The 12,003-nt window shown below is 48.6% G+C and overlaps 1 protein-coding gene across 1 annotated transcript; it reads left to right on the forward strand.

Annotated features, from left to right (window-relative positions):
• The first annotated feature begins 363 nt into the window (after positions 1-363).
• LOC124664520 lies at positions 364-11,916 on the forward strand. Its single transcript, XM_047202023.1, has 2 exons — positions 364-506; positions 11,125-11,916. The coding sequence occupies exons 1-2, from the start codon at positions 364-366 to the stop codon at positions 11,816-11,818; spliced, it is 837 nt and encodes a 278-aa protein (XP_047057979.1). The 3' UTR covers positions 11,819-11,916.
• The last annotated feature ends 87 nt before the right edge of the window (positions 11,917-12,003 follow it).

A 12,003-nucleotide genomic window follows, 5' to 3' on the forward strand; every position in this document is an offset into this window, starting at 1 on the left:
ACCACAAAACCAGTCATTCCTTCAGATATGTGCAAAATAATACACTTGTCACACCAGGATAAAGAATGATATACTTCACAAATAATATATTTCCTACCATTCCAAAGTATTATACAACAACATAAACATTGCTTCCAATTTTATATGCAGGAATATTCATTTCATTGGACAACCTACCAAAAGGGTTCATAGGACAAGTAACTAAGCCTTCCTATAACAACTGCATGCCGATCCCCGCCGCCGGCCGCCTGCCACCTCCCTCCTCGCCCCCTCCTCCTCGCCGCCGCCGAAAGACCCGCAGGGCAAAGCCCTGGCGGCGACGGCGGCGGCGGGGGCTTCGTCCCTCGCGCGGTGGCGGCTTCCATGGCGGCGGCGGCGTGCGTCTCCGGCGGCTCCGGCATCGAGGTGCCGCGGGTGTGCGGCGACGTGGACGTCTCCACGGTGGTGGACCGGCTTCCTGCGCGATGGGATCACCCTACTGGCGGCGGATCTTCGGATCGCCGGTGGTGAGGGCCCCTAGGGTTTCGAGAGGCGCTGCCGAGATGGTGGAGGCGGCATCGCGTCAGAATAAGGGTGCTGGAGCTCGGTCCCCATCTCGGCAAGTCCACGTGTGGCGGCGCCAGCGAGCTGGTGGCCTGGTTTCCTCTCAGATCGGTGGATCTGGGGAGGGTGGTCTCTCCGGGCATGGTCGTCTGTCGACTCTGCCGTGGAGCTTTGGGAGTCGAAGGGCTGTTGTTGCTACTGTCTTCACCTCGGCCGGCCGTGGTGGCGCGGGAGTGGAAGGGGACGGTACAATTGCCTTCCTCGTTAGGGTTTTTAGGGTCTCTTTTTTTAGATGCGACTGTCGCGTCGTGAAGCTTCCTCCGGCCGGCCATGGTGGCGAAGGGAGGAGGTGGCTCGACGTGGCGTCGATGGTTGGGACCTACTGCTCGGGGTCCGTGGATTGGAGGTTCTTCTTGGTCTCCACCAGCTCCCGCCTGCCCGATGGTCTGGAAAAGATTATTAGCTCTCACCCCTCGGGGTGGGCACTCCTGCGGTGTTCAAAGCCCAATGTGGCGAAGGTGGCGGCGGTGACTCGATGGTGTCTGAAGACGGGCGGCTTCCGGATTCGGTCTCTGTACTTGGGTGGTGACGATGAGGACGATGGGCTTGATTGCGATTTGGGAGTACTGTGTGTGGTCTTCTGGGTCCATATTGTATTTTCCTTTTTTTGTGGAGTCGTTTGTAATCGGTTTCGCCATGGTTGAATTCCATCAGTTGTTATCTCAAAAAAAAACTGCATGCCACTGAAGCACATAAAAAATTCTGCCTATGAAAGGACAAGAAAATTGAGAGACCATAACAAATAATAGGTCAGTATTTGTGCAAACAACATGAAACAATGAAGGATACATTTGTGTCTAGTAAAGTGAGACATGCTGTTTTTCAGCTTTCCTCACCAACATAGGTCTTCATATTTACAACAACTATAACTAACACAGAAAGATAATCCCCTTGCAGGTCTACTCATGTGCTAGTATAAATAAATAGCTTGCCAGTGCTTGTGCTTGCAAGAAGCAAAGCGATCCAACCCACCAGGGGTGTGAGCGAAGATATCTCGATCTCTGAGAAGGTTCATCGGTAAGTTGAGTGGTAGATTTTGTTAAAATTCACAGTATAATATTAGTTTATCGGGGGACTTGCATTGTTTCTATTTGAAAGGATCTGCTGAGTACAATATTACTCTACTGAGCTCTAGTAAGGCCTAGTGATTTTTTTTAAGGCAGCAAACCTTGGTTGACGCAAGTGACATGTCTATGCTATATGTGAATGTTCTTATTAGACCCTGATATGGGGTGGCCCGATCTTCTCAGTAAGCAACGGAGGTGATGATGATCACGGGGTGATGGCAGCGGAGAAACACGACGATGTAGTGGATGATAACTTGTATGACGCAACGAGATCTCTCGATTGGTCCCTGTCGCCAATGCAACAGCTCTCAACCCTGCAAGATATTCGCAACTCCACACACTTGCGCACGTAGCCGCCGACCACGAAGCGGTAAGTTGCAACCGTCTAATTCCCAATGGAACAGCAGATCACACAAGACTTTTTCAGGATCTACACAATATCAAGCAATATGGTGTAGGGATTCAATAGTTTTGCATAAGCAAACAACTAAGAACTAGGGTTTATCTTAAACGTGGTCTAAAGCAGCTAGGGGGCGTCCTGGGCACTTATATAGGCGTCCGGACGACCTCAGGTCGAAAAAGTACGAAAATAACCGACCCAGAATAGATCTGGTCGAGACAGACTCGGACTGGTCCGGTCTGGAATCCGGTCAACCGGACCAGGGACCGGATCGGCCGGTCTGGGGTCCGGTCAACCGGGCGGCAACCGGGTGGGCCGGTCTGGGGTCCGGTCAACCGGGCGGCAACCGGATATTTGCGAGGATTTCCGGTTTTAATCCGGTACGATAAACCGCGTCCGGTTTGGCGCCCGGTCGACCGGGTTAGTGACCGGGTTGGCCGGTCTGGCGGCCGGTCGGACCGGGTGCTGGACCGGCCTGGACGTCTTCTTCTCCTCTCGCGCATGCCTCCCGCTCCTCCCTCGCGCGTCCATGAGATATCTTCATGTCCAGCTCCATGTCCAGCTTCACGTCCATCTTGACGTCCGTCTTCATGTCCAGCTGCTCCTCTCCTCCTCGTGCGATGCTCGTCTCCTCTTGATACCTGATGATACATAAGTAATAGGACTTAGGCAGTATAAAGTTCTCATCAATCAAAGTACCGTTTAGAAACAAGTTCACCTGTTGTTTAAGTAGCTTCGCACGAGCCCTTGTAATAGGTCCAATCCGAACTTCATTGGACTTGAGCTTCACAGCAGGTTCATCTTCATCTATCAATGACGGAGGTAGTGTTGTAGTAGGGATGTCCTCATCATCTCCCCCCCCTTCAAAAGGCGTCGACCCCGACGCTCCAAGGTCTTCTCCGTCATATGGTGTCAAATCAGCAACATTGAAAGAATTACTGACACCAAACTCATCAACTGGAAGATCTATCGAGTATGCATTATCATTGATCTTAGCAAGCACTTTGTAAGGACCAACACCACGAGGCTTCAACTTAGACTTCCGCAGCTTCGGGAACCTATCCTTGCGAAAATGTACCCAGACCATATCACCAGGCTTGAACAACATCTCTTTGTGCTTCTTGTTCATCCTTGCAGCATTGCTCTTGCCTTTCTTCTCTATCAACTCTTTAGTCTTCACATGGATCTTACGCACAAAATCTGCCCTCTTGGATGCCTCCATATTAACTCTCTCATGTATGGGCAAAGGCAACAAGTCAAGTGGAGTAATGGGTTTGAAACCATACACCACCTCAAAAGGACACAGCTCCGTGGTAGAGTGTACCGCCCTGTTGTAAGCAAACTCCACATGTGGCAAACACTCTTCCCACTCCTTCAGGTTCTTCTTGATCATGGATCTCAACAGTTGTGACAATGTTCTATTCACCACTTCAGTTTGACCATCAGTTTGAGGATGACAAGTAGTGCTGAAAAGCAGCTTCGTCCCCAGCTTTCTCCACAGCGTCTTCCAGAAGTAGCTCATAAACTTCACGTCACGATCAGAAACAATAGTCTTCGGGACTCCATGTAGTCGCACAACCTCCCTGAAAAACAGGTTAGCAATATGCGACGCATCGTCGCTTTTGTGGCAGGCAATAAAGTGTGACATTTTAGAAAATCTGTCCACTACACCAATATGAATCAATTGTTACATCATGCAAGAGAAGCTGAATCACAGTTGGCTGACGAAGCAAAGATCAAAGGACGAGCTACAGGAGCTGGGCGTTTCACACCACGCGCGGCCCCATCTACGGCAACGGCGCCTTCGACGCGCTCCGCCCCTTACTCTACTACGCCTAGTAAGCCGGTCTCCAATGTGTCTAACACAAAGAAGTCCGAATCTGCTGCAAGTACGAGTGGCTCTAATGTGTCTACTTGCGCGCAATCGCGATATGCTTTGTCATACATGTGGTGGCAAAGGTCACTTCAAGAGAGATTGTCCTAACCGCAAAGTTATGATTATCAATGAGGACAATGAGTATGAGACTGGAGATGATGTTGATCCTAATGCTCCAGAAGATGATGACTATGACACTGATGGTGAAGATGCATACCCGTCTGATGCTCGCACCATTGTTGTGTCGCAGCGTGCTCTTAATGTGTTGCCTAGTGCATCTACTCAGCGCTGCAATTTGTTCCAAACAAAAGCTTTAGTTGGTCCTGACAAGGCTTGCAAGGTCATTATTGATGGCGGGAGTTGCCGCAATTTAGCAAGCAAGGAGTTGTGTACCAAGATGAAGTTGAAGTATCTACCGCACCCGCATCCATACTATATTCAGTGGTTGAGCGACAATGGTGAGATGAAGGTAAACCACATGGTGCGTGTTGAATTTGCTATTGGACCGTATAAGGATTGTATTGACTTTGATGTCGTTCCTATGACGGTGTGTCACCTATTATTGGGTCGGCCTTGGCTCTATGACCGTTCTGTGCAACACAATGGCCGAGCTAATACATATCACTTGGAGTTCAAGGGCAAGAAAATCAACTTACAGCCTATGACACCACAACAAATTGTCAATGAATCTCGTCAGAAAGTTGAAGTGAATTTAGAAGATGCTTCTTTAGATAGGCGAGCGAATTGTAATGTTGTGAGTGATATAACGAAAAGTGAGAGAGTGAATTCCTTAGTCTCATTAGCCACCAAAGAAGACATGAGAGAATTTAGTGAGGATCCTACAGCCATGCCTCTTGTGCTTTTGTACAAGGGTACGGTTTTGGTTTCTAACGACATGACCCCTCTTCCTCTTGGTGTTTCTAATGTTTTGCAGGAATTTGGCGACGTGTTTCCGGATGAGGTACCTGCAGGACTTCCACCGTTGCGAGGTATTGAGCATCAAATTGACTTGATTCCCGGAGCTTCGCTACCCAATCGGGCACCATATAGAACGAACCCCGAAGAAACGAAGGAGATACAGAAGCAAGTACAAGCGCTACTCGACAAAGGTTATATCCGCATAAGCCTTAGTCCTTGTGCTGTTCCTGTTATTCTAGTTCCTAAGAAAGATGGTACATGGCGTATGTGCGTAGATTGTAGAGCTATAAACAACATTACTATTCGATATCGTCACCCTATTCCCCGTTTAGAGGATATGCTAGATGAATTGAGTGGTGCTGCTGTGTTCTCTAAAATTGATTTGCGTAGTGGTTATCATCAAATTAGGATGAAAGAAGGGGATGAGTGGAAAACAGCCTTTAAAACAAAATTTGGTTTATATGAGTGGTTAGTAATGCCTTTTGGTTTGACTAATGCACCTAGCACTTTCATGAGACTGATGAACCATGTTTTGCGTGATTTTATTGGCAAATTTGTGGTTGTGTACTTTGATGACATATTAATCTACAGCCGCAATGAATCTGATCATACTATGCATATTCGACATGGTTTGCAAGTGTTGCGTGATAATAAACTCTATGGTAATCTTGAGAAGTGCACATTTTGCAAAGATAAGGTCATATTTCTAGGTTACGTTGTCTCTAAGCATGGAGTAGAAGTAGATGTGTCTAAGATTGAAGCTATTCAAAATTGGCCTACTCCCATGAATGTGAGTCAAGTAAGAAGCTTTTATGGTCTTGCTAGGTTTTATAGACGTTTTGTGCCCAATTTTAGTACAGTTGCTGCACCTTTGAATGAATTGACTAAAAATGGTGTTGTTTTTGAGTGGGGCGTCGCCCAAGATCATGCTTTTGATGAACTAAAGAGATTGTTAACTTACTGCACCGTTACTTGCACTTCCTGATTTCAATAAGCAATTTGAGATTGAATGTGATGCTAGTGGTATTGGAATTGGTGGTGTGTTGATGCAAGAGGGTCGCCCAATTGCATATTTTTCTGAGAAACTGTCTGGTGCTAAGTTGAACTATCCTATCTATGATAAAGAATTGTATGCTTTAATTAGAGTTCTTGAGGTTTGGCAACATTATTTGTGGCCAAAAGAATTTATCATACATTCTGATCATGAAGCTTTGAAATATCTGAAAGCCCAATCTACTTTGCATAAGCGTCTTGCTAAGTGGGTTGAGTTCATTGAGTCTTTTCCATACATTATTAAGCATAAGAAGGGAAAAGATAATATTGTTGCTGATGCTCTATCTAGGAAGAATATGCTATTAACTCAACTTGATGTTAAAATTCCTGGATTAGAGGTGTTATGTGATTTGTATGCAACTGATCATGATTTTGCTGAACCATATCGCTTATGTGCTCTTGGTAAAGCATGGGAAAAATATCACATACATGATGGGTTCTTGTTTAGAGCTAACAAACTACCGGGCGGCAACCGGGTGGGCCGGTCTGGGGTCCGGTTGACCGGATTCCAGACCGGACCAGTCCGAGTCTGTCTCGGCCAGATCTATTCTGGGTCGGTTATTTTCGTACTTTTTCGACCTGAGGTCGTCCTGGACGCCTATATAAGTCCCCAGGACGCCCCCCTAGCTGCTTTAGACCACGTTTAAGATAAACCCTAGTTCTTAGTTGTTTGCTTATGCAAAACTATTGAATCCCTACACCATATTGCTTGATATTGTGTAGATCCTGAAAAAGTCTTGTGTGATCTGTTGTTCCATTGGGAATTAGACGGTTGCAACTTACCGCTTCGTGGTCGGCGGCTACGTGCGCAAGTGTGTGGAGTTGCGAATATCTTGCGGGGTTGAGAGCTGTTGCATTGGCGACGAGGACCAATCGAGAGATCTCGTTGCGTCATACAAGTTATCATCCACTACATCGTCGTGTTTCTCCGCTGCCATCACCCCGTGATCATCATCACCTCCGTTGCTTACTGAGAAGATCGGGCCACCCCATATCATCTTGGTATCAGAGCCATCAAAAGCATCCCACCAACGCAAAGCATAGCCATCAAATTCAGAAGAAGCAAGCTTGACCTTCCGATCTTCAGTATAATGTGGATGTAAGCTCCACAACTTCTCAATCTTGAGCTCCCAAGTGAGGTATTCTTCAACATCAGCTCCTCCTTCAAACTTGGGTATAGAAAACTTGGGCTTACCCAATCCATCTTCCTCATCATGTCCACGACCATTGCGGCCAAGTGGAGCCCAACCGCGAGGACGATTACCACGTGGCGCACCACGAGCATTGTGTGCGTCATCTTGAAGTTCAAGATCATCATCATCGTCTTGTTGTTGTTGCGCGGTCAAATTCTCAACAGCTAAGCGCAAATCAAAAAGACTGCGTTGTACGTCCGTCATTTGATCTTGCATTGTAGTGACGGTCACATGAGTAGCATCCAACTTTTGGGAGATCGCTTGGACCGTCTCCTTAAGCTCATCATCCTGAGCGCGGAATTCACGTCGCATCTCATTACGAAGAGCCTCATACTCCCTCCATGTGATGAGATCTGCAGCACTCTTGTTTTCCTGGTTAACAATTTTATTATCACTAGCAGACATCGTTAGTAGGTTAGTGCACTAAACAAAAATCTGTGGTGGTACTCTCACAACTCACTCAACAACTGATAAGAAAAGGTAAATCTTACCGCTCCAAAGTGAATTAGTATTGCTTACCAACTTGGATAGACGGACTAGTGCACGGATGTAGCGAAGCGAATATCAAGGGTATCAGAACAATCACACGACAAAGCAGGGTATATGTGGGGCTGTAGGTGGGCTACCTATTTGCACCAATAACAAGCTCTAGCGCTGACCGTAGACAACCAAAGATACTCACACAAGGCGATAAATGTGGCAAAGCAACTATATGTAGGAAAGGTTGCAATGCACTAGAGAGACACTAGCAAAGCTCAACGAGACAGGCACAAGATTGCTCGACTACAGGTGCAGGAAAGAAAACTTAGGCCTTCACTTGATTCTACTAGCACTTCACTTTTCCTCTTTTTTTTTTTATTTTTCTTTTGTATAACACACGCAGCTATGTAGCTCTTTTTGCTTCTTTTCTAGTTTCGCTTTTTTTTTTTGTTTTTTTTTTGATATTTTTGACACAACTCCTTGATAACACGGCCAACAGAAATTGCAAAGCACCAAGAACCTAACGAGCAGCCTGTCGAGCGGTAAAACTAGTCTCTTTTGGGAAAGTTCCTAGTCACGATATCGAAAGGCTGTGGCTATGGTTGGGAACACGCAAACTGTAAGATATGTGTACTCGGAGCAACAAAAACTGACTCTAGATGATAGCGGAAACACAAACCCTAACAATACTAGATGGAAGAAAAGGATACGCAAAAACAACTACGAAAAGCAACTAAAACTCGAAATTAGTGCAATCTAAGGCTATGGCAAACCCTAACCCTAACTTTTTATGGCTTTTTCTGGATAGGAAACACTCACAACTCAACTATGGGGTGGATTGTGGATGGCTTACCGAGAAAAACTGGAAATCTGATACCAAGATGATATGGGGTGGCCCGATCTTCTCAGTAAGCAACGGAGGTGATGATGATCACGGGGTGATGGCAGCGGAGAAACACGACGATGTAGTGGATGATAACTTGTATGACGCAACGAGATCTCTCGATTGGTCCCTGTCGCCAATGCAACAGCTCTCAACCCTGCAAGATATTCGCAACTCCACACACTTGCGCACGTAGCCGCCGACCACGAAGCGGTAAGTTGCAACCGTCTAATTCCCAATGGAACAAGCAGATCACACAAGACTTTTTCAGGATCTACACAATATCAAGCAATATGGTGTAGGGATTCAATAGTTTTGCATAAGCAAACAACTAAGAACTAGGGTTTATCTTAAACGTGGTCTAAAGCAGCTAGGGGGGCGTCCTGGGGACTTATATAGGCGTCCAGGACGACCTCAGGTCGAAAAAGTACGAAAATAACCGACCCAGAATAGATCTGGTCGAGACAGACTCGGACTGGTCCGGTCTGGAATCCGGTCAACCGGACCAGGGACCGGATCGGCCGGTCTGGGGTCCGGTCAACCGGGCGGCAACCGGGTGGGCCGGTCTGGGGTCCGGTCAACCGGGCGGCAACCGGATATTTGCGAGGATTTCCGGTTTTAATCCGGTACGATAAACCGCGTCCGGTTTGGCGCCCGGTCGACCGGGTCAGTGACCGGGTTGGCCGGTCTGGCGGCCGGTCGGACCGGGTGCTGGACCGGCCTGGACGTCTTCTTCTCCTCTCGCGCATGCCTCCCGCTCCTCCCTCGCGCGTCCATGAGATATCTTCATGTCCAGCTCCATGGCCAGCTTCACGTCCATCTTGACGTCCGTCTTCATGTCCAGCTGCTCCTCTCCTCCTCGTGCGATGCTCGTCTCCTCTTGATACCTGATGATACATAAGTAATAGGACTTAGGCAGTATAAAGTTCTCATCAATCAAAGTACCGTTTAGAAACAAGTTCACCTGTTGTTTAAGTAGCTTCGCACGAGCCCTTGTAATAGGTCCAATCCGAACTTCATTGGACTTGAGCTTCACAGCAGGTTCATCTTCATCTATCAATGACGGAGGTAGTGTTGTAGTAGGGATGTCGTCATCAGACCCGTTATAGGAAGTACAATAAATTCTAGTTGGCTGGCTATAAAGATTAAAATAATATATTCGTGTCTAGTTGGAGGAGAGAGAAGATGAGAGAGAATGTAAGTGGGCTTTTATTAGACCCGTTATAGCAAGTACAATGGATTTGGAACGCGTCGGACAAAAAAACGTTCCCAGCCGCGTCCCCTAAAGCCCTTTTTTGTGCGGCGCGGCCCGATACGGTGTCCGGCGCCCCGAGCCCGTCCCCGTCCCACAGGAGACGCTCCGGGGACGCCGGACACACCGAAATGCGAGGCGGGGAGTGGCGGGGCCGACCCGTCAGCGGCACATTGAATTTTAACCTAACCGTTGCCTACCTCACGACGGAAGTTATTGACGCGCAGCGACGGTGCAGTTCCCGCAGAGGCGCAGCGAAGCGTCTCGTCGCGCCTAGCTCTGCGTGCCGGCGTTAATGAGCGCCACCGCTCCCCCGCCTCCCTCCGGTCTATAAAAAGGGCAACCTCTCATCGTCCATCTCACACACAAACCCTAGCGCCTCCCTCCCTAACCCTAGCCGCCACCATCTCAAGAGTCGACGCCATGGCTAGTAGAGGCGGAGGCCGAGCTCGCGGCCGTGGTCGTGGCCGCGGTAGAGCTGCACGCTCGCCGTCGCCTGCGACGCCGTCGTCGTCCTCATCGTCGGACATGCAGGACGAGGAGGGGCCCGTGCTGTTCGAGTTCATCGTCGTCCTCAAGGGCGACCCACACGGCATCCAGAGGCTGCCGGACACCTTCGCCGACTTCGTCGCCGGCGACGAGCGCCCGGGCTCGCTGCATCTGCGGGAGGATGACTGCGGCTGCTGCCGGTGGATCGTCGACGTGATCTACGACGCGCGCGGCAAGATGTACCTCCACATCGGCTGGGAGAAGTTCGCGCGCTACCACCGCCTCGAAGCCGGCTTCGTGCTCGTGTTCTCCTACTTTGGCGACAGGGACATGAACGTCAAGGTGTTCGACGAGATGCGTTGCCGCCGGAACTACCACGGCGACAACGCCGAGGAGGAGGACGACCGAAGAGTGTTGTTTCTTCGCAGCGAATATATGCACGGAGGTTTCTGGTTGTTCTTCCTCGGAAGAACCAACAGGGGCACCCTCACCAGCTGGATTTTCCAGTTTGGTGACTGGGTGTGCCCTCGAGTGTTCTTTCTTGGCAGCGAACACACGAAACATTCGATGCCTGGCCTAGTTAGGTTTAGTTATTTTACAATATTTTATATTTATGTCAACCATGGTTCAAACTATGTATTAGTTTGTGGAAAATCATGTTCTAAATTATGTCTTCGTGTAAACCACGTCCCCAATTATGTATTAGTTTGTGGAATATTTCTTCTCTTTATTAAAATAAAAATGCAAAAAAAACAAAATAAAGTATTTTAATGTTTGGGGGCGGCGTCTCCCCAAACGCGGCTGGGGAGCGACATCCCCCAAACGCGACACGAACAAAACACGTCCCCCAAACATTCAATCCGGCGCCGTTTGGGAACGGTTTGGAGAACGTGACTGGAGATGCTCTTAGTCTCCTCCTGAAGGAGCTGCAAAACCAGTGGACGCCCGATCCTGTGACGAGCAGGCTGCTGCAAGATCTATACGAGGCCCTCAACGACGGGAGGGCGCTCGTGGAGTCGTGCCAGGAGAGGAGGACTTGGTCTCTCGTCTTCAGAACGCAGAAGAAGGCCAATAAGTTCGACGCCCTCGACCAGCGGATCTCCAAAATCCTGGAGATGTTCCACATCGCCAACATGATCCTCATCGTCAAGACCAACAGGAACGGCGTCGGCGCTGTAGCAGCGAGTGCCTACGCGTCGTCGTCGTCAGCCGCCGACGTCAAGGAGATGGTGAGCCTGGCTGTTTCCATCGTGGAGGAGGCCAAGAAGCAGAGGCAGAACAGGGAGGAGATCCAGCAGCTGGTGCAGTTTGTGGAGCAGGTAGCCAACCTGTTGCAGCAGCTTCAGTCCGCCAACCTGTGGTGGGACGCCAAGACGAAGCTTCTGCTGGATGGTCTAAAAGACCTTCTCCAGCAGGCTCGCAACATATTGTCTCATCACAAGCAGCCGCACAGGAGTAACACCAGGATGCCGCAGGCCTTCTTCTGCCCCGGCGGCGGCTACTACTCGCAGGACGAACCTGATCAGATACTCCAGGTCGCGTACGGCATCTGGTACTACGTCCAGGTCCTCCCCATCATTACCATGCGTCACATACATATATGAACAACAACAATCGATCGAAATGCGTGAGACAAATACATCGAGATCAGGTTGCCTGCCACAGGGATGATACCAATGCAAACGTTTAATTAATATAATATATATATGTATATATATGCATGTCTGTATACATAAAATCCTTATGAATTACTCAATACATTGTATTTATGTTTATGCGAGTTTACCTA

This window comes from Lolium rigidum, chromosome 6 (genome assembly GCF_022539505.1).
Source record: "Lolium rigidum isolate FL_2022 chromosome 6, APGP_CSIRO_Lrig_0.1, whole genome shotgun sequence".
Lineage (NCBI taxonomy): Eukaryota > Viridiplantae > Streptophyta > Magnoliopsida > Poales > Poaceae > Lolium > Lolium rigidum.

What these genes read in the sequence shown, in the direction of transcription:
- LOC124664520 (XM_047202023.1), top strand. Translation starts at nt 364, where the DNA reads ATGGCGGCGGCGGCGTGCGTCTCCGGCGGCTCCGGCATCGAGGTGCCG. An exon ending in GGATCTTCGGATCGCCGGTG is followed by an intron (nt 507 to 11,124) that starts GTGAGGGCCCCT and finishes AGATGCTCTTAG; the next exon opens with TCTCCTCCTGAAGGAGCTGC.